This window comes from Poecilia mexicana, unplaced genomic scaffold, assembly GCF_051168715.1.
Source record: "Poecilia mexicana isolate PSO_F unplaced genomic scaffold, ASM5116871v1 scaffold_12, whole genome shotgun sequence".
NCBI lineage: Eukaryota > Metazoa > Chordata > Actinopteri > Cyprinodontiformes > Poeciliidae > Poecilia > Poecilia mexicana.
Window position 1 is genome coordinate 10,261,540 of NW_028263381.1, and position 23,205 is coordinate 10,284,744.

At 38.5% G+C, this 23,205-nt stretch overlaps 1 protein-coding gene across 4 annotated transcripts in view; it reads left to right on the plus strand.

Annotated features, from left to right (window-relative positions):
- dym (dymeclin) overlaps positions 1-23,205 on the plus strand; it is a 51,820-nt gene that overhangs the window by 7,888 nt on the left and 20,727 nt on the right. For all 4 annotated transcript variants that reach the window (XM_014988584.2, XM_014988585.2, XM_088010898.1 and 1 more), the window contains exons 7-14: positions 18-143; positions 1,110-1,249; positions 9,408-9,593; positions 9,741-9,919; positions 10,508-10,633; positions 10,779-10,892; positions 10,987-11,081; positions 14,398-14,497. In XM_014988584.2, coding sequence (XP_014844070.2) covers positions 18-143; positions 1,110-1,249; positions 9,408-9,593; positions 9,741-9,919; positions 10,508-10,633; positions 10,779-10,892; positions 10,987-11,081; positions 14,398-14,497 — 1,066 coding nt within the window. The remainder of the gene's footprint in view (positions 1-17; positions 144-1,109; positions 1,250-9,407; positions 9,594-9,740; positions 9,920-10,507; positions 10,634-10,778; positions 10,893-10,986; positions 11,082-14,397; positions 14,498-23,205) is intronic.

Consider the following 23,205-nt stretch of genomic DNA (forward strand, 5'->3'; position numbering starts at 1 on the left):
TGCTCCTAATCCTGCAGCGACATCACCTACAGCATCCTGTTTGAAGCAGTGACAACATTACTGATATTCTTCTCCTATCAACTCTTCCACAAAGACATCCTCCGAGATGGATTAATATACCAGCACATCATGAAGGGACGATGGTGAGAAGTGCATTCATTGTTTTACTGTAAAGTATTGTTAACTTGACTCTGAACCCAATGTTTACGCAAAGGTTGAATGAAGCTGATAATAAAAAAAGAGTCTCTGTTTTGGGTCTGGAGGAGGCGTGCAGCCTACAGTCTGTATGCTCTTCTTTATTGCATTTCATATTTGTTTAGATTCCTCTAAATTGATCATGCAGCACAGTCAATGTAAGAACAAATAGTGTTAAAACTATCTTGTACTTGGAAATAGCTAGAGATCTCGGTAGATCTGTTATACACAATAAAACAATGTTTAAAGGTCTAGACACGTGGTCCAAAAATAACATTTATTCGGACAACTGGACATTTTCTGAAAGATATCATTTATTTTCTGATTTTTTTTTTAAATACTTATGTGCTGAGGAAGTTGGACCCTGGCCAGCTGCTTAAGAAGGATGTAAATTATTGTAATTCATAGTTAAGGTATTCATGTTCCTTGAACTTTATTAGACACAAACTTTTATTTATTTTATTGGAATTTGATGTGAAGGACAAAAAAAAAATTGACCCCAAAGCAGAAATGAAAATAAAACTTGACTTTGAAAATGGAAATCTCAACAGCCTGACTTACACATGCAATTAGCCAGATTACATCTAATGTCCCAAAATAAAATCCATTGCAGTCAATTACTTTCAGACGTCACCTAATTAACACTTAGTAATCAATCACCTCTGGTGCCCAAAGGTCAAGTCAAAATCCAGACCAAAATTTAAGAGAATTTGTCAAAAGATTTGAAAACTCAAAACTTTATTGTCAGGCTGGTATAGACATACCCCAAGGTTTGTATTTCCAAAAATGTTGCAATGTTAGATGATGCAACGTTTTCTAAAAATATAACATTTTTCAAAAAATTTTGTATTTTTTTGGTTAAAATGCAGCATGACGCATTACTGATTTAACCTGTTTCCTTCTCGTTCTCGTAGCTTGGAGCTGACTAGTCGACTGGTGAAGACCTTGCTATATAACTTCATCAGGCAGGAGAAGTGTCCTCCTCCTGCAGCCCACATCTTTGAGCCGAAAGCTGAAGGTGGCCTTCTTTATGGGCTGGCGTCTGGGGTGGCAAGTATGTACACAGTCATAAGTAATAGAAGTGCTCCGAAACAAAACATTTGACGCATTTTTTCATTCATAACTTAGTGCACATCCAGGTTTACAAAGGAATAAGGTTTTAGACCGATGAAGTAACCATTTTTAAATAATGCAAGGTTTCAGTTTAGATCTTATCATTAAGTTTTTTTATTGCAATTTTTTTTTCTAGTAGTCTTAGTTTTGTTCTCCTTCTAAATCTGTGGTCTATGACCTAAAAAGGAAAATAATAGTCAATTTAATTACGATTTTTTTTTTCGTTTTCAAGCTGTTTCTTGTAAATTAGTTTTTGGCTCCTGCAGGCCTAAAACATGTTCCAAGAAGACATTGGGGTCACATGCTGGGTGCTTACATAAGCATAATCACATATCTGGCATTAATTGTTAATTTGCTAAGGCAAAAGCTGGAGTGTAAATTAAATTGAGTTCTTATTTCTGCTTGTAACCAAAGAGCCAGAGAAATCTGATTTATGTGGATGAGAGTGATGAGTCAAGAATAAGCATAGCTTGAGTATTTCAGTCTGCTTGAAAAGGTCTGTGTGTGTATTGAATGTTTGTCTGAATGTGAGATTAGGGCAGGGTTTCCCCCACGGATATATGCTCTTTGTTGGTTGTTGGTTGCAGATTCCTATCAGTGAGCAATCACCATTCAGCCCAGCCTGTCTGTCTGTGGCCAGTTGATCGGCTTGATGAGTTATGGTCCCCCGTCCTGTTCTGTAATCCCCTAGAGCCCGTCTGTCTGCAGACGCCTCCCTTATGCACACACACAGAGGCCGACAAAGACACAAATTCTTTTATGCCTAAAGCTCAGAAACAACACTTGTTTTCTTTCTCTGTGTCAAATGATTAAAAGCATCAGGAGATGTGGAAAATCTACAACAAATGGATGTTTTCCCATGTGACTATAATGAGTCACTGTTGTATGTTTTTACAGTGTAAAAATACTATTTATGAAGCAGGCACAAAGGGCGTTTTGGGGGGATTTTATATGATGTTTTTTATTAAATTTTTTTTATTTATTTTGGATGCAAGTGGATCTTTTTTCCCCTTTCCAAATAACTATCTAAAAGGTGTGGCATGTTTGTTATTTTTGCTGTCATCACAGCTGAAAGTCTTCCACTAGCTTTGCAGATTTAGAGATGGAAATTTTCTCCAATTCTTTTCTTAATATACTGAGGCATGTTTCTGCTTGTTTTGTGATAATTTACCTTTGTTGAAGATCTCCAAGGTTTAGAGACTGGAAGGGCTCTTTGCCATCCCCCAAATGTTTTACTTTCTCCTTTGATTTAGGTCGAGATTTAGAAAATGTTAATATTACTGCTGTTCAGAAGAAACGTGCTATAAATGCAAAAGACTGCTTTATATCTACACTTGCCAGGGATTTGAATAATTCTGGACTTAATGTTGTATGTACATAAATAATCAATAGAAATTATTTTAAAAAACTGCACTATACCAAAAATGTAAATAAAAATGTAATATTTTGTCTTTTATAAGGTTTTCTACATGCCTCTTGGCATATACAACTAGATCCTTGAACCCTAATGACAACTCAGAATTTTTAAAAATTAATTTAACTTCTTTTGTCACTGGCATGCTAATCAGTGGTACTAGGAAATAAAACCAAAAGCATAACCAAGTTACATCTCTTTTCTTTTTTTTTTTTTGAAATATCATTTGAGACTAAAAGCCTTGAGCATTACAAAAGGTTCTTACACCTCATCTTTTGGTTGGTTTTGAATGTCTGCACTTAATTCTAAAGGAATCCATCAGTAGTGTTGATGGAGTGTGTTTGTTGCTTCTTGCTGAAAGGCAGAGATGTCAGTGTCTTGGAAACCTCTCGGATATTTCAGTCTAGACAACAAAAGATGAGTCAAATGTCCCGCATTACTGTCTAAAATGGGTGAGAAGGTTTTCACAGAATTACAAATACACTAACAAACACATCAGTGTCACTTCTGATCAAACTCCATGCAAAATGTTTATGAAGCCATTTTCCCTCTAAATGAATAGTTCACAACAGATCCACAAAATCACACTTCTTATATTGATTGTGTGTGTATTTATTTGTCAATCGGATTATATTTTAAAATATCATTAAGGTTGTTTTTTTTTTTTTCCCCGGATGTCATTGTGTTAAGATTTGATTTGTTTGGCATCAATTATAAGACTGTGGATTGATGAGATGTGTTTGGATTTTGTTCTTTCTCTTTAACAAGTGTTTTTTTTGCATTTAAATATCTGATACCCAAAAGAATTTATCAGCAGTAGAGAGCATGCTGTTTGGGATAATCGTTGCATCTCTGGAATATGTGTGTGTGTGTTTCTTCTCCTCATGCTTGGCCAAGACTTTGGCCTGAAGCTCTGATGTTCTGTTTCTCTTACTGTTATGCAAGTAAAGAATTGGTACATTGTGTTTGTCCACCAGAAATTCACTCCTCTGCCTGTATTGCAGCACAGTTTAATGTCTTGCTAATCTGTTCCAACCCTAGTTTATTTTTACTGTTGTGTTCATTTTGTCCAAGATTTTGTTGTGGACTTATTTTATTTAAATAACTGCAACAGAAAAAAAAAAGCAGACATTGAGTAAATATGACCAATATTTGTGTCTGCTTAATTTGAACTGAAATAATTTTAATAAATGGCATGTAATGGAAATATTTTCACTAACATTTAGATGGGAGATTTGGATTTAGGTTTGGTTGTTTAATAAGAGTAAAGGTTTTCTACAGTCACGAGGAGATTACATAAAACTTTAATTTGGACACAATGACTGTTGAGCTTTTAGAGGTGCTGATATCTTTAGCAACAAAAGGGGCCCCTAAATCAAATTCTGCTCAAGGCCTCAAACAGCCTTGGACCGGCTCTGCATGATGAGGCAATCCGCTGCACTGCGCAGACATGCGCAACAAACGGGAGATTTAATTCAATGCTGCTAATGTGGCTTCAGTAGCTCTTTCATTTTGTGTCTGTTGAGTTTTAATAAGCGTCAGAGAAACTATTCTGGTTGGTTGAGTTTATGGGACGAGTTTCTCAGATCTCTGTGCGGCCGCGCGTATTAACTCAAAGTAGTTAATTTGATATGGTTTGATGCATCGTGTAACCGGAAAAATAATACTAATAATAATAAAATAATATAAAATCAGTGTGATACGTGACTCCGAGGAGAGCGCGAAAGCTCCTCACCGGGCTGAACCTGCATGATGAGGTTAGCGCTGGTCGTTATCCACAAACGCTCCGGCCAACCGGGACCACAGACATGAACTTTACAGCGAAGACAGACACAGAGCCACACGATGGGCAGCGCGAAAAACAGATTATGGAATCTGTTTTTGGTTTTTCTTAAAGTATTGAAAATAAAATAGTTTTTTAACCTTTGGAACGAGCCGGTTTTCAGTCGGAGTAAAACGAACTCTGGTTTTATTTTTCCAGTCCGTCGTAGAAACGCCTGCTACGAGTTGTTTTAGTGGCAGATGAACTCTGTGTGTTTTATAGTGTGTGCTGACTGATGATGTTTTATTTATCATTTTATAATGAGAAATAATTTTCTCGCATATAATTGTTCGTTCACAAAGATAAATCATTCTCACCACTCCACAACGCGACCTCTGAATTCGCTACAAGTTATTCCTGTGGTTCACATAGAGCTGCGCAACCAGAGCTAACGCGGCGGGTTTTAAACTCTTACCTAGAGTTTTCCAAAGGATCATAATTCCTCACAGTAAGTTGATGTAAACATCCATACAGGTCAGCCTGTGTCCAGTTTGAGTGAAAGGAGGCGCGCGCGATCCGCCCTGAGCTAAAGCAGCGGCAGCGCGCGAGGCAAAGCGCAGAGGCAAAGCGCAGAGGCGCCAGCTGTGTGATTGGTCCGCTCGCAGTCGGGTTTAAATGCATAAACTATAAACCCATCTATTTTATAAACCTATCCTTTAGGAATAAATCTGCTCTGCTAGTGAAATGCTAAGAGCAAAAGAGACGCTTGCAGCCCGGCTTTTAAAAAAAACCCCGATTATTATTATTATTTTTTTTTCTCCTAGAAACATAAACAAGCAACACTTAGCCTGGCGGGGGGCTAGTAAAGCATGGCGGGCTGCAAGGCTTATAATACACTGTGGGAAACCCTGTATATTTACGTTTACATTTTGTCTTCTTGCTGACGAGCATTTTGCATGTTTTCAGTGGTATTTTGATGACTTTCCTTTGAATTCCAGGTGCTTGAGGTTGGAAGATCTCCTGGAAATCACTCTAACATATAGCTCTCAAGTGGAGACTCTGGCTACTCCAGAACTTTAGCATAATTGAAAGTCAGATGAGATAAATTTAAATTGTATTTAAAGAGTACTTTAAAGCTAAATCTACTTGGTTATGAATGAATTTGGACTTGAGTGTATCTATTACCATATGTATACACTGTAATAATTTGGATGTTGACTAAAGCAAAAACTTAAAAACACCAGTTATATTTCATATTTTTGTCTAGACTTTTTTGTGAATAACGCTCTGCCCTGTTCAGTAACACAAGAAGACCAAGCTGTAACGTACAAGTTTGTTGAGTCAGATTATCAGCCCCAGCGGTCAACCTGCTGCTGGCTGATTAACCGCTTGTAAACAGTTAACTAATATGACCTCTTTCTAATCAAACAGTAGCCTAAAAGAGCTTAAAACCTTGATGAACATCAGCTTTACAAAAAGGTTTTAGCAGATTCAAAACCTTCAACTTTTAAAACCTTGGTTTACCTCGATATAAAGTCTGCACAAGATTAAAAAACATGTCAGTGTTAATGATATTGAGATTTATTAAGCTTTAAGATATTGATCACTGAGCTGTATATCAGCTGGAAGCATAAAGGACATACATAAGTGGTAATTTGACTTTGAATGCATTGTACCTAAAACGTTTTGCTGTCATTTGCAGATGCTAAATTTCATATGTTGAAATGGTGACAAGAACCACAATTTGAACATTCCATGCCAACAGTATTCTGTTTTTTGTTTAGTTTTTGTCTCATCATAAGTTGTCGTCAATACTCCCAAGCTCTGACGTCCATCGTACCACTACTTCTCTTTTCCTGACTTCTCTCTCCTCCTGTATGCAATCCTACAGCCTCAGCTTTATAACCTTATTTAGTTCATGTGCCGGGCAGGCAGACGGGGAGAGGGCACCAAGCCAGATGGATAACAAAACAGCACCCACAAAGGTGAAATAAAGTGTGTGTGTGTGCAGGAAGCGTGGCCGCCAGACTGGGCTCCCTGACACCGCTGGCCCAGTCACTCTGGTGCCAGAGATCTAATGAACAGGACTCCATCCAAACTCTCATTGGATCACCTTTTCCCTTTCTCTCACTCCTGTTTCTGGTCAGAAGAAAGATTAGTCGTCCTTTTGCCCAGATGTGATAGGAAATTCTTTCCCTTGTCACGAGAATTGCATTCACATAAAATCACTTTGAAGGTTGTTATAGCACGTTAGCAAATAAATTACGTCAAGTATTATACGTCCATGTGTGCATTTAGTAATTTACACAGATGGGTGTTCTGATTTTTCCAGCTTTCAGCTCTAGATGGCACCAAGTCCTCTTGTCTTTGTCTCAGGCTCAGTAGCTTGATCTATAACACTCGGTCACTGGTTCTATGCTGTTTGGTCGTGCAGGCAGTTGAGGTAGACTTGCTGGAGCCAGAGACAGTCATCTGTGTACGTTGGTGTTCATGTTTCTCATGCTTCTTGTAATGCCTGAAAGGGTCAGCCAGCGCTTTGGTGACTCTGCAACAAATTCTGACGTCTGTGTCTCTGATCCCACAGCAGAACAAATATCCTCACCCTCGGTGTGTCCCGCAGTTCCAGTTTCTCTTTGTTGAGGCACTGTCTATGCTGTTTCAAATTTCAGATGCTGTGAAATGATCCGTGTGACTTCATTGTGCCTCCTTTTGCTGTGATTACGTCAGTCCGAGTGCAAATAGTCCTTTGGGAAAGTCATAATAATAATGTGACAAAAGACACTTATTTCTAGCAGCCTTCACTGCTTTTGACGTAATTTTTAGGGAGATTTTCATCTCATTATTTACATGTGTGGTTGCACCTTTACTCCTTCACACCTGATGCTCTCAGGTGTAAAGTTTCATATCTATAAACTTCCTGCATGCACTCTACTCTGCTACAACGCTGGCACAATTTATGACTTAGCACTGAGGGAAATAGGTCGTTTAGCAGCTCAAGTGACAGATTTCCCTCAGGCAAAACCAAACAAGAGTAAATATTGAACTGGATTTTGTCATGTGGAAAGAAGCATGACTCCAGATGAATATTAATGTCTTGGTCTAAGCTGTTTAATAGAAACCAATGGCAAATATGATAACAGAGTTGCACCAAATATTTTGAGCAATATAATATTTATCCAATTTTTCATTTTTTATTTATTCTTTTTCTCTTTGCTCATACATTTAGAGGTTTTAGTTTAATGTCTGAAAATTTATTTCAAGCCCGTTTCACATATAGAGATGTCTTCTTGATATTTCAGTGTAACTTGCATAAAGGGCCTTAAAGTCCTGTTGTTGTCACACATCTGAGCTACCAAGAGAGTTTATGAGAGAGTATTGGGTGAGTAGGTGTAAGTAGCTAAAACCAGCATGGCTGTTCCCACTTAGAGAACCCGCAATGCCAATGTCATTTATGTCAGCAGGTATTATTGGAGGACATGACCTTGTTGAAAGATTGACTTATGAAAAGGGGAGGCATTTTAACAAGTGGCTTGTATTTACAGCCATAATGTGGAAACGTTCGTGAAAAGAGCTTTAGTCGTGTTTGAAAATACCAAGCACTAAAAAGCTGTTCTATTAAAAAAGTAGTTGTGGGTATTTTTACTGGATCACATCACTGTACTGTAACTGCTTACAATCCTGCTTGAAGTCAGGTCTGTAAAAAGACTTCAACTAAGTTGTGAACAAAGTTGGATCTGTTACGTCTTATTGGTCCTTAAATCCAGTTTTGCTGTTAAAATCCAGCAGAAGTAAAAAAAGTGATCTAAATATTTGACTAAAGCCCACCAGTGTCCTAATTGACAATGAGAAGCCAGTAGTGAACATTTAAAAAAATAATCCCATCTTGGGTTCATATCCAGTTTGTTGACAAAAGACTTTATGAACAATTTCAGCCTGGTTCCCCCCTATCCGCTTGTCTCACAAAGAGATCCTTTAAGATCTTAAACAGTCTTCTTAATGTCAGCTGACTGTAAACTATTTACCATCTTCATTCTTTTCGATTTGACTTTTGACATCATCTTCATCAGAACCTTCACTCTGTTGGAGGTAAGGTGGCACTTGTTTGTAAAATGGAGAAAATGTCAGAATAAAGAATCTTGCTCTCTACAATAGCTGGATTTTTTTCATTATTCCAAAAACAGAAAGCTCCCAATTGAGTATGTTGAAATTCAAGGATGGTTTTTAGGACATCAAGTTGACACATTTCCATTTGGTCGATGGCTTACCTGATAGGTTACCAGGTAGATTTGCACTGATAAGCTTCCCTAATTATTCATTCAAAATATTTTTTCTAGTCTTCCTGTTGTGAGCATCCTGGATTTATGTATATTTTGGGGAAACCTATAGTTTTCTTAGAAAAAGCTAACCAATTTCTTGTGTTTAACCTTTTCTCTGGCATTATGCTAAACTCTGTACCGATACTGAAAATGGCCATCTTTGAGTGTTCTTGCAGTAATAAATTCTGCACCAAAGAGTGTCCTGGTTTGAACACCCTGTTAGCAATTAGGTTTGATATGTTTATGCATCAAAAATAAAAGGATCAAACTTGGGGGTTTCTCAATAGCTGGTTGGACCTGCATACGCTAAAAAAATCAGTCAGTTCTAGTCAACAAGTGATTTCAAGAAGCCTAAATAAACCTAAAGCCTCTTTTCACTTTTTAGCTTTGACTTGTGTCTCTGTTTTTCACCAAATACAGTTTGTTTTTTGAAGCTCCTCTTCTATCAAATGAAATTAATTCTCTATTTTATGAAATTAAAGCATTACAGTACGATATAATTCTTTCAAATGGTTCAGTATATCCTAAAAATCAAACTTTGTGTGAATGTTTGCATCTTGTATCTAAGTAAATATTTCTTGGTGCTACTTGTGCTCTTTCTCTCTAGGTGGTCTGTGGAGTGTCTTCACTCTTGGTGGAGCTGGTAGTAGAGCTGGGATAGACCAGGACAACAATCTTTTACCTTTATCCAATCAGAGCCTCCTGCTGCTGCTGGTATTGGCCAATCTAACAGACGGGCCCGACTGGCCCAACCCCTTCCGCCAGGCTATCACTTGTTTCAGAAATACACAAGGTAATGACTGTACGAAAGACAAGGTATTCGCTACGTTCTGCTGTATAGCTTCAAAACTCTTATACACAGCACTCGTGTGACTTGTGCCAGATGGCAATAAAACAGTGTTGGTAGTAATCCTCGCAATATTTACCCTTCCTCCTGTAGACACATCGTCTCTGCCTGTGGAGCCACCTCACACATTCCAGATCAATTTCAACAGCCTGTACACCGCTCTGTGTGAGCAGCAGCGCTCCGACCAGGCCACTCTGCTGCTCTACACCCTGCTCCACCAGAACGCCAACATGAGGACGTACATCCTGTCAAGAACTGACATGGACAATCTGGTGGGTGGGGGGAGGCTGTAAAGCTCCTCTTTTTCTATCGATATTCCCGCAGTTAGATATTTTCAGGAAGGTGGAAGGAACAGCCGTGGTTAAAAAAAATCTATTTTAGTGTCATTGAGTGCCTTTGTAATTTTTCTTTTTATCCATTCAGGCTGGTATAGAAGCGATATTGTTTGATTTATGACCAAACGCTACGGTTCAGTAAACAGGCATAGGTGTGCGCAGTGACAGATGGTGCTCTTTCTGTCGGTAGGAACCAGTGCCAGTTATTTCATGTTACAGTATACAGTCTTTGCAAACATGATATTTGATCCAACGTTGGGATTTTCTTTCTCCATTGACGTTCCCAAATTGTTTGTAATTTTCTCAAATAAATATTCAGCGTGACTTTATATTGTTACAAGAAATTAGCCATTTATTTTGAAGTTTTTAAGCCACTTTTTCTGACAATAACAACAAATCTGTATATTCCCAGCTTTAGCTGATCAGTTTTCTGACTCTACCTTATACCACTTAATTTTACAAAGCTTTATGTGTAAATATTGAACTCTTTCTCCATCTCCCTTCTCACCCCCCCCGTTTTCTCAGGTTTTGCCCATCCTCGAGATCCTTTACCATGTAGAGGACAGAAATTCCCACCATGTCTACATGGCCCTTATTATTCTTCTTATTCTTACGGAGGACGATGCCTTCAATCGCTCCATCCATGAGGTGGTAGGTAGACACACACTTTGTTGTGCATGCCACAGTTCACGTCTGGAAGTGAAGAAACGAAATCTTCACTTCCTGGCACTAAAGTCAATCATTCATAAAGTTTCCAGCAGCCGTGTGTCACAACTGTCCCCTTGTCGTCTCTCAGGTGTTGAAAAACATTTCATGGTACACGGAGAGGTCACTGACAGAGATCTCGCTTGGAAGTTTGCTCATCCTGGTTGTCATTCGCACCATCCAGTTCAACATGACACGGACGAGGGTAAAACAGACTCGCACACAAACACATCTTTTGAGGAGGTCAGTCAGTACTCAACTGGTAAACTGGTTCTTTGCTGTGTTGTGTGCATTGTCAGGATAAGTACCTACACACCAATTGTCTTGCTGCACTTGCCAACATGTCAGCCCAGTTTCGAAGTCTCCATCAGTATGCCGCTCAGCGCATCATCAGGTAAGTGCATACTGAGCCATATCAGGAGTGTAATGGCATTTGTACCAAAAATGTCTTGTTGGCTTGTTGTGTGGTGGTGTTTTTACAACTTAACATATGCAGCAAGGTTATGTCTGTAGCACAGCTTAAAAAAGAAAATAGGGGTCTAAACGTTAAGGAAAATCACAGTTGGGTATGCTTCAATCAATAATATTTAAAAAAGGATATGACTTTTTTTTAATTTTTTTTTTTTACATTGGTCAGCAGTTCAGTATCTGAAAAATGATTTTATGTTCTAAAACCTAGTGTAACTTGGAGAACTGACTGGAGATTTTGTTGGATTTATTTCAATGATTAAACTTGCATAAGAATGCAAAGCCAACACATAGACTATACAACAATATAACCACTTGAAAACATTTAATGTTGACGTTAACCTTTTTTTTTTTTTTTTTTTAAATAGGACTGTGCCCATATTTGAGAATAAAACATGTTTAAATATCTAAACTAGGTGATATTTTAACCACCTAGTTTACCAACTGTGCCAGAATACAGGTAGTGGCAGTTGTTGGGAAAATCCCATCTTATTGTGCTGATTGGATGCTATGGGCAGCTGATTCTTCTCCAATTACCTGTGATGTTTACCCATGTAACTAATTGCTGTTGAAAAAAACACTGAAATAAAGTTTTATTGATATGAATACAACCTAAATGTCTTCTGGAAAAAAATGGTTTTATGGTCAGTCAAGGAATAAATCGAGCTATTTATCCATAATGACAATAATTATGTTTGAAGGACTCAAGGAGGCTTTCAAGGAGGTCCTGTCAGATCTCTGAAAAATTACTATGTTAGAATGGCCACAAAGGGCCAATTCAAACATAAGCACATTTATTCTTTAAAAGTTACATATTTAATGTCTTAAAATGTCATTTGTTACCTGACAAAGGCTACTGAGTCTCTGCCTTGGTTTTCCTAATGTTGCATAACATTGTTCTCTGTACAAAGAGCCTCAATAGAAGGCTGAAGAGGATGAAGCCCAAACCAAAGCACATACACACACACACACACACACACACTCACACTAAGTGACATCAGGTCATTCATGGCTGTTTGTTCACTCCACGCACACGGGAAAGAACGTTTCCTTCCTTGAAGACGTGCGCACATTCACGCAAATTCAAGGATCCTCTTATCTCGCTGCCTGTGTTCCTCTCCCTATCTGTGACTCTGGTGGTTTCAGACCGAGAGGAAAACTGTCTCAGTGTGTACACTTGTGCCCAGCATTAATGTAGAGCAACTGACTATGTCTGATGATGATGATGATCAGTGTGATTGCTTGGGTTGGGCTTAGCTGGTCGGCCTGCTGCAAGATAAAGGGAATTTCCTGCCAGGAATTTCCAAATGTCAGCCAGAGTGCACTGAACTCTGCCCCACGTCTGACCTCAGAGAGAATCTTAGATGCTGCTGTTGATGTTGCCTTCCTTATTATTTTATGCCCATTGTTGCTCCCTTGCAGAAATGCTCTTATGTAAGCTTATGCATCTGTAGACTCAAATCAGGTCACCATTGGCTAGAGATGGGAGTCAGGGAACATAAAATAATGCAGTGCATCTTCTGTGTGTTTTGTGTGGAAAGTATCTGGGGAAAAAATGCAGACCGGCGTCAGGCTACGTGCAAGTATGTGGCACTGTGATGTAGGTTAGCAACAGTTCAGACTTCATGAAGTAAGAAAACTGAATCGGAGTGCAAATATGTTGACACAATGCCAAGTTATATTGTTGTTTCGCCAACATCTCATAAAATCCGGGTGCATCTCAATAAATTAGGATATTATTGAAAAGTTGATTTATTTCAGCAACTCAGTTCTGTAAGTGAAACACATTATTTAAATTAATGACAGACACACACGGATGTTTTTCAGCCTTTATTTCTGTTAATTATAATTTTCTGCTTACAACTGGTGAAAACAGTATTTAAAATTAGAATATTACATCAGTCCAACTAAACACTTTAAATTCAGAAATGCCAGCTTAATTAAAAATATCTTTAGAACATGCTCAGAGGTTATTTTTAAAAGATACTGGTAAGCTGACAAAGGAGCCTCATTGGATCACGTATTTTAATTTACTGAGATGTAGTGGATTTATTTATACACTATAATAAAAGCTTTAATCTACTTTGTACCAGTTTTCCTTGTTTTGTTTTTTTACATTGCAAAAAACATTTTAGGCTTAAGTTACATATAAAAGTCTTAAGTCTTTTTTTCATCACTGCTTCAGTTTAGGTTGAAGTGGGGACAGACCAACTAGTCATCCTGCAGTATTGTATGTTAACACACCAGGTGGAGCTTGGTTGGTGGTCTGTCATTTGAAATAGAAAAAAAAACAGATAGTTTAGAACAAGAGCTCTTTATATGATTCTAATAGAGCCTTGAGCAGCAGATCTGGAGATGAGAGGGAGATCTCCACATAGTTGATCCAGTTCCTTCATTCGGCCAATTTTCTTGGATCAAGACCACGGTGGTATTTTGCATGTGTATATTTCCTGTGCTGACAGATGAACATGTGGGTCTTTAGTGGGGATTTATCAGAGCGCTCCTTGTGTTTCTTCAGCCCTTTGCATTTCTTGGAATAGAGTAAATTTTACTTTTGGAATGCAAATTAAAGGTTTGTCCTCTACCGGGACCACAAATGTTACAAACCTGAATGTTAAAAATGGATGAAATGAGGAAAAAAACCATAAAACATGGAGCTCTCCCCCCCCTTCCCCCCAAACATAAATCTGTCCGTTGAGTTACTCAAACCCAAAGTCACTCCATCAGACTGGCTTCATGTCTGCACCCATGTAGTCATACATTATCCTTACGTGTACTGTGGTCCAGTCGCCCACAAACACAAAAACAAATGGTAAAACAAATCAGACTAAAAGTGAAACATTCATCTGTACCAAAAAGAAGTTTTAGAAATAATTTTAGAGGACGACTTAGTTAAATAATCATAAATTGTGGATTTTCAACTCCTGAAATTTCTAAATCATCCCATGAGAAAGTCTGGATTACTTTGAAGACTCATTATTAATAATCATTACTTTTGAAAAGCTTCATTTAGAAATAAAAACAGTTATGTCTCAATAATCGTCTGTCATAAAGGGAGGCTTCTGGCTTTCAAAGGAGAACGAAGACTACCATTTCAGCATTAATCATCTATTAGTTTCAGAAATGGAAAACTTTCCAGCTGGCTACTTGGCTTCTTTGTGCTTAACTTGTTGTGCCATTCATCAGATGCTGGAGCTCTCAGTCTTATGTCTCTCTTTCTGTCTCTCTGTTTTTCCCATCAGTTTATTTGCTTTGCTTTCCAAAAAGCACAACAAGGTTCTGGAGCAGGCAACACAGTCTCTAAGAGGCAGACAAGGAGACAACACAGCCTTGCCAGACTACGTGAGTAAAGCACACACACTCACACTTTCTCTAAGTGGGGAATAAAGTTTATTAATAGCTGCTGAATTATGTCTACATGGATAAGAAACAAGAATTTGACACAGACATGTGTGACCCTTTAATGTGCGGTGCTGGGATTTTTTTTTAAAAGACATTAGTGGAACAAGGAAGGCATTTAACTGGGAAAATATGTAAGGACGACTAGATATGGTGTTCAGAGTGTAGTGAATGTTTATATGAAGAACATGAGGGGTGTTTTCTTTCACAAGATGCAGTGAAGTAATAATGTGTTAAATTTGTACTTCAAGAAATTAGAATCCCATGTCCCAAGTTGGGGAAAATTAAGCGGATGCTTAATCCTGGTTTTCCAATTGCACACCTCTTAGTACTGTGCAAAGCATTTAAAATCCAGGCTAATAAAAATGTAAAAGTTGCCTACAATAGCGTATTTATCATAACAGTCGTTTTTCTAATTAAATGATTTAGAGTTAAAGGAAATAATTTGAATTTACTCAAGTTTCATTGACATGTCTGAGAACTCAGGATTGGTCTTCAGAGCAGCCCACAATATGCTATATTGACCAAATCCTGTCATTGCATTTATTCCAACCTTTTACTGACCAATTAGGTGCATTTTTACTAAAATACCTACAAGCGAGTCCATGATGCATTTATGTCAATATTGGACACAACAGATAAGGAAATTCTGATGGCTGACAGATATGATTACATCTATTATCAAAGACTCCTTCCTTCAGGATAATGTAGTGTGTCTACATGGATATGTTGGTTTTATGTTGGTGTTTTTTTTCCCTTATTTTAGTGTCTGTCTGATGAGGCCCCGTACAAAAACATGTCACCACACATGTGGAAGCACACAAGCACATGCAATCCAATTAAATTACCAGCCTTGTTGAGACATCTCATTCCTTATAGGCTTGTTTTTAATGCCGTTTTAATCGCATTCGAACAATATTGAGCATTGTTTTCGGCTAACGATGGGAAAACACACGAGTCTTGCTGCGCTAAAGACATCCGTTTAGGGAGATGAGGCAACTCTGTGAATATGGAGCCAGAAGTCAAAGTGAAGGGTCATCTGCACAACAGTGCTGGTGCATTTGTCAAAAATTCAGTGTGTTGCTCAAGGGCATGTGGCAAATCTTCAGCATATTTCTTGGGAATTTTGCAAGAGTTGTCTTTTCCTTGAAAAGCGTCTGGGTCACAGACCTAGAAAAGAGTCGATCAAGTTTTCTGATACAGCCTTTATCCTTCAGCTTAGTCTACACCAACTATATGTGACATTGGTTCCCATGTCTACTCTCCAGCTCTAGAGGAATATTGACATCTGCTGATGAAAAAAGTACCATGTGTTGTTTGGCTTCAGACCACGGACACACACTTACACAAAACAGAAACATACAGTGTCTTGTAAAAGGAGTCGCACCCTGGAACTTTTAATGTTACAGCCATAAACCTTGATGCAATTTATTAGGCATTTATGTGAAATACCAAACACAAAGAAGTGCATAAATTGAAAATGAGAAGTGTAGTAATTGTTTTATTTTTAGTGCACTTTTTCCAGCTTCCTCTATTCCAGGGGTCCCCAAACTACGGCCCGCGGGCCGGATCCGGCCCGCCACGTCATTTGGTCCGGCCCCCTGAACAATGCCGGATCCGGCCCGCCTGCTCATACCAGAGAGCATTCAGTGTTTTTTTTCATATATTGTATTTTCCGGTTTATATGTGGATTTTTCTTCAACCACCAGGGGGCTTTTGAGCAAATGTGAAACTTACTTTCCCTCAATGGAATATATACTCGTCAGTCACCGTTTCACTCACGGTTTTTTCCATTTGCATTCTGGGTAAAAATCTATCCAAAAGCGCGAATGTGTCGTCGTCAGATACCTAAACAGTACTACCTACTACTAGAGAAACAACACCTGCTATATTTACTGTACCTTTTACTGTGGTTAATTTTCTTTCATCATCATCAGGATTTTGATTTATTGTGACAATGATCAATTTTACATGATGCGTAAATTAATATATAAAAAAAATACATGGAAATACATAGACAGTTATGGAGTGCTTCTTAGTAATGAAATTGGAAAACTGGAAGTAGCCTATTCAATAATCAAAAATGTTTTTTATTTGTTTTTGTAAGAGCTGTATTTTTATTTGTGGGGCTCTGACTTCAAATACTTGTAGTCTCATACTATCTGTACTTTTACTTTTTTTTATAATCGTGCACAATGTGACTATTGTCTGAAAAATCTTTCCCGGTGTGATTACATTTCTAAGGCATTTTTTAAACAACATTTTGCAGCTAACTTCATTTTCCTCTCACTTTACTTCTATTCTGTTCAAGAAGATGCAGCAGGTGGCTCTTGTGAAATAAGAACTCTGTTTTCTCTTGTTTTCATAATCCTGACTTGTTACCCATGTCTTACCTTTCATGGTAATTGCTTATTAAGAAAGCACTTCTGAGTACAACCTCAGGAGAGTTTCTCATGCTAGGCTTCAGGCTCTCTTCCTGCTAAAAAAACTAAAAATTTAAATTACTCAGCCTGTTGTGATGTCGGCTTCGAGCGGTTTTTAGGTGTGGCATCTGACAACAGTGGCAGCTCCTTGAAATGGTTGGCTCCTTCATTGACTCATGACGAATGTGGATGATTAATACTGTAACTAAGGTTCCAACTTGACTCAAACTTTGTGATTATGATGAATGGAAATGTTTTGAAATGCTGTTTGTTTTTCTGTAAAAATCTTTTTAGCAGTGCATAATTCCCTGATGCTAGTTCATAAATGGTACCATTCCAGTTTCCAAGACATTTTTTTTTATTTTTTTTTTATTACAAAACACATTTTTTATTTAAAATCATGTTTCCCCAGTTCCTTGAAAACCAAATTTCCATTGCCGCTCGTCATCTCAAGTAAGTGTTTTGCAGCATTCGCAGCCCTTTCTAGTGACAATAATGACTTTATAAAAACAAGCATCTTCTGATTTCATCTTACAAGGAAAATTACAAGTAACAAAGCAATTAAGCATTCTTCAGAAACTTTAGTGCTACTGTGTCCATTGTGTTTGTGACTGATCTAAATGTTGGTGTCTTTTAACCTCCATCATAGCAGGTGAGAAAAACAACGTAGAAGTGACAAATAGCCAAGGTAATAATCATGATTTAAATGTTTCACGAGTGAGATGATTCTGCTTTGTGGTTGTTTTAGCCTTTCAGCGAGTTCTACAGGAAACACTTGCCTTCCTTATAAAAAAAAAACAAAAAACAAAAAAAAAAGACCACGGATTTCAATTCCACTCGGTTATATTCATCTTGTTTGTGTAGCTGTTATTCAAAGCAAATGTTGTCTCAGGGCACTTTACAAAATCAACAGATTTTAGTGAAATATGTTGTGCAGTCACTTCAGTTCAAACATAAAGATGGATTTAAATTCAATTGCGTATATTCCAGTTTAATTCTAGTTGCAAAACAATGCAGTTAAGTAATTAGTCATGTTAGGCTCAAACTGCATTACGGTCCCATTCCCTAATGAGAGGATGATCTGAAAGGAGTAATGGGAAAGAAAGAAATCATTAACAGCCAAGATTCATGTCATATCAGGAATAATGGATGTTACTGGATGTTTGACACATATTTATATATTTATGTATTTTTTCTGCCACAGCAGAAACTTTTAGTAAAATCATAAAGATCCTACAATGTTTTATAAGTTTCATTGTTGAGAAATATGAAACGATTATTGACAGTCTGCCTTAAGGCTACAAGATATGCAAATTTGAGACATTTGTGTCTTGGCTCATAAACTTTTTATGATTATTTCCCAGATCTAAAACAATTGCAAAGCTATTTTTGAAAATGTCAAAGAAATGAGATGGAAGAAAATTATGCAGAGGGTTATTTTTGTTCGTCTTTTTATGCATGGAATGTTACAAAAATGAATTTAAACGGCATCGCTTTCTTCTGGACTAATATTCTTCTTGTTGATATAAGATTTCTGTGAAACTTCATGCATAATGTTTCTTATATGAGCAGTTGTAATGAGCTCAAGCTCTGAATGAGGCTTATCACTGGTTTGGCAGATGCGACACATGACGGAAGCTCCTCTTGTCTCATTATACCAGCTCCTTTGTTTCCTCCATCCCAGGGCTCTTCTCATCTCCTGCTAGTGGTTGTGACGGCGTAATTGAAAACAGACGCCTCTGGAGTTGTTCACAAAGCCACGCCTAAACTTGAGAGGTGTGGAAGTTTAGGGAACTACAGAGAGAGATAAAGGAGGTCAAAATGTGAGGAGAAAAGAACAATTGAAACAGGAGAAGCTGGCAGGCGGCGCAGAGAGGAAGGGATTGGAGGAGGGTTCAGGGTGGGTGTAAATGTGTTTTTGTGACAGGCATCTGGAAACAATGTAATTTGGCCGAGTCTGGCTCTGCCGAGAGAACTAATGTTTGTTTAATGTGGGCTTGTCCTGGACGTGTAATTGCTCTCTTTACGAGGGAGAGTCTGAGAGGAGGATATGAAAAAAAACATCATGAAACGCTCTAAGCTTTGGCTTAAAGCTGCGTGCTTTCTGCTCGTCTCCTAACGTCTTGGTCTCCGTCTCTTGCATATACACACTGAACACACCCCTGTCTCTCTGAATGTGTTGGTGCCGCTGCATCTGGTTAGCATCAGGGAAGAAAGAGTGAAGGGTTTTTAGGGCCTCTTGAGGCCCCCGGGGAACATCATAGAGGGTCTCGGTCAAAGCAGAGGATCTCTCATGCCCCCCGCTCCCCGTCGAGTCGCAGAAAGAGCTTGCACATACAAGCAAACATTAAAAGAAAGACGTACCCTCTGTGTTGGATTGAATTGCATTGTGTTTCTGTTTATGCTCCCAGCCAGTCATAATGGTTGTCTTACTTCTCTGCCTCTTAGTCTGTTTACTGCTGCACATTTCTGGGAAAGATCCTGCAAGCACACACACACACACGCGCGTACGGACGCACACACCCAGACGCACACTGCCAGCAGCCCCATGGACCACCCAGCCTATGTGTTTATGTGTCCTGGTTGAGTCACAATCTGTGATCTCTTTTTAATAGCCAGAGTTGACGCATGCATTAGCTTTGTGGCACCAGTCCACTTGTTTAAGGGGAACAGCAGAGCCAGAGGATTTATCAACAGATAATAAACATTATGCCTTCTGTTTATTATCAGAGCTTTTAGGATTCTGCCACTTTTCTACGAGGATATGCAGTTGTTTTTTTGCAAAAAGCCATTTTCACTTGCATTAAAGCCTCTGTAGTTTAGAGTTGAGGAGAAATTGTTTTGGTGAACTTTGTAATTCAGACAAGGATACGGAGGAGTAGTTTTCATCATAAAAGAGAGCATGTTTGTGCATTTGTAGTAGCCTTCAACGTTTGTTTGTCAGAATTTGTGTGTAATTTACCACAAAAGGGGATTTGACTCAAATACTTATGACAGTAAAGTCACTGACTGGTACAGTGCCTTAGTCATAGCTTGATGCCCCTACATGTCATGAACATTTAACAGCTTTATTTGCACTGTTTTTGTATATAAAATAAAAAGGTACAGTGAGTATTTGTCTCATCTAAACAAATGTCTACTTCCCCATCAATGAAACTTGAATGTAAAAAAGAAAAAACAAAAATACTTTCCATGACTAACTCACAAGTTTGACTCTTGTACAGTGGATCTCCAGTATTTGGGGTTAGGGACGACAACCAATCATGAATAGCTAAAATCCACAAATGACTGATATTCCCCTTTAAAAAAACTTAACACTGCATATTTTAAGAGTTCAAATACCCAGTATACCTCAGTATGCATTAACTATTTTAGCACTACTGCAGAAGATCATATCTGGAGGCTTTCTTATCTCCACTCTTGGGTGTTCAGCAAATTTGCACCAAGGAAAATAAATTGTGATCCTGGATTAGCTGTTTTGCAAATACCATCCATTAGCCTATTAAGTTGCATTATACTGTGGTATTTCAGCCTTGCAAGTGGCATTTTCTATAAAATATTTTAGATATGCTCTGCGAAAAGGCATATTTTCCGCAAATAATTAGTTATTAGAGTTAGAGTTAGGTTCCACAGAAAAATCTGTGAAATACTCAGTTGTGAAATAGGCGAGACTCTACGGTATGTTTTCTTCTCTGTCTGAGACTATTGAAGTTTATAGCCCCGCTTTCCAGAGTCCACATGGATTTTATCTCATTCTCCAAGGCTATGGAAAATGTTTAATGCATAGTGTGCAAGGAAAGGGGTCAGCATTAACTATCATAAATCGTTTAGCTGGAAGGAACAGCCGATTGATTGCAATAGGAGTGTTACATTGCCCTGTCACATTTCTTACTGCCTTTTAATGTAGAGTCCATCCTTCTATCAGTCAATGAATTAACCACACCACCGAGTCTTTAGTACTTAGTACATACACAGAGAGCTTCTGGACTTTCTGAATGAAAATACCTTGAAGAGAGAGAATGTAAAAGAGCTACAGGCTACGTACAGTGATTATCAAAGAGTACCTGGTTTCTGTTTGGTTTGAAAAAATAAAGAAGAATTATTTCTGCCTGCATTTCAGTTCAAAATTATACATACCTATGACAGACTTGCATACAGATTTCTTTAACCTCAACCAAGGAACTTGCTTCTGATAAATCACATTGGAGTATTAAAAACTAAATCTATTAGTATTTATGTTGTATTAAAAATGGCATGTCAAAAAATCATTTACACCATTCTCAGTCATCAGTTTAAATATCCCAGATCACTTGGTAATTTATCTTCATTGATGAGTTGTATAGTTTTTCAGGATGGAAGGCCTCTTTGCCAGCACCCTAAACCGTGGGTGTCAAGCTCCTTAAGACTTGAGGGTTTTGCAGGTTTTAAATGTGTCTCTGCTCTGTCAGAGCAGCTTTAGACGGCTGAATTAACTCAATGATATAACATCAAACTGCAGAGATCCAGTTAATAAACCATTCATTTGATCTAGTTGTGTTAAACCAGGGAACCATTTACACCATCCTAAACATGAAAACGCTTTTTTTTTTTGTACTCAACTTTAACTGTTGGCTATTTGAAGGCCACTTCTTCCCTTTGCTGTTGAGACTTTTTATGAAATAGTCAAAGTCTGATATTCAAACTCAAGTAAAATTAAAATATCCTGTCCTTTCTATCTCAGAAGTCTTGTTTTTGTAGTTCTCATTAAGGCAGCGAGCAACGGCGCTAACCTACTTTGCTCATCACCTGCGTATTTTAATTAAAAATGCATCCCTCCTCCTCCTACCGTCTCTTGTCTGGCTCTCTACATCTATTCCTGAGCAGTGGGTGAGCCATGCCTGCAGACAGCATGTTGGGTTCCAATGATTATCTCCTTCCAAACGATAATTAGAGCAGCCCTGCTGTGCCCTGGTCTTTTTCAGGACTGAGGCGCAGCAAACAGAGCACAGCTTCTGTCTGATCAATTAGCACTGCCCACTTTTCTCCCAGAGTTCTCCTGCAGCGGCCGGCGTCATCCCTCTTATCTTTAACCCCACTGCTGTTTTTTTGTTTGTTTTTTTTTCTTCTTCCTCCATCACCCAAGTCTCAACCAACTAGATGACACCTAAAAAGTGATAATGAGGTCTTGCACTGTTAATGGGCTCAAACTTTTCTCCTCAGACAGTGACGCAGAGCCTGTCCTGAACACATCCTAGACCTTGAACGGCCCAGTGTGCTGCTGCTGCTGTTGCAGCCCATGCTGTTGTTGCAGACGCCGCCGCTTGCCTCATTCTCAGTGTTTGTGCAACAAAAGAAGTTTTGTGCATTGTGTGTGAGACTAGGGGGTAATGAGAGGCTGACCTGGGCACAGTGCTTCACAGAATGGTGTGATTATGACGTAGCTGCTAGACCATAATGCACGTCAGACAATGACCCATTTAAAAAAACAAAAAAAACTTCCAACCAGGGCAGCCGGCTGCCGCTCAGTCAGTCTGACCCTTTCTGGTTGTCCATGTGGCAGTTTCACCCCCCCCCCCCTCTTTTCTTGTTGTTTTTATTTATTTTTTTGCCTTCAAACTTGATTTTGCTTTTAAGCTGCCTCCTACTTCACAACAAACTACTTTTTGGTGGTAATTTGGAAAGGGTTACATTTTGACTCATCTCTGCGTCTCTTCTCCCACCATCTCTGTTTGTGTCTGTCTTAGTCAGTGTTCTTTCCTAATATGTCTGCTTTATCTGCCCTGCAACAGCTTGCAATGAGTGTGGCCAACCAGGGATTCTCTAAGCTATTGGTTTAATGATGCCAGCTCCTGCTTTACAGGGATTTGCATGTCTGTCTGTAAACACTCTGTCCTCATGCACAAGGATTCCCAGGCAAACATGTACTGGCAGCTTAGAAAACACACGCTGATGCTGACCACAACCGTTACCTTGTAACGTTGCAATTATTAGATGTTTTGCAAATGGTCAAAACCACCCGGAGAGATGTTGGTCAGACACATGCGGATGGACTCATCCTTCCTGGTAGCATCTGTGGACTCGGTGAAACGAGTAAAACAGGATCGGATCAACGAGAGATTCATTTCTAAGGGCTGTTTTCAATCAATCAATCAAATTTTATTTGTATAGCACATTTCAGCAGCAAGGCATTTCAAAGTGCTTTACATAATTTTAAACAGTGAGAAAGAAAAAGAAAGTAATAAAAAGATA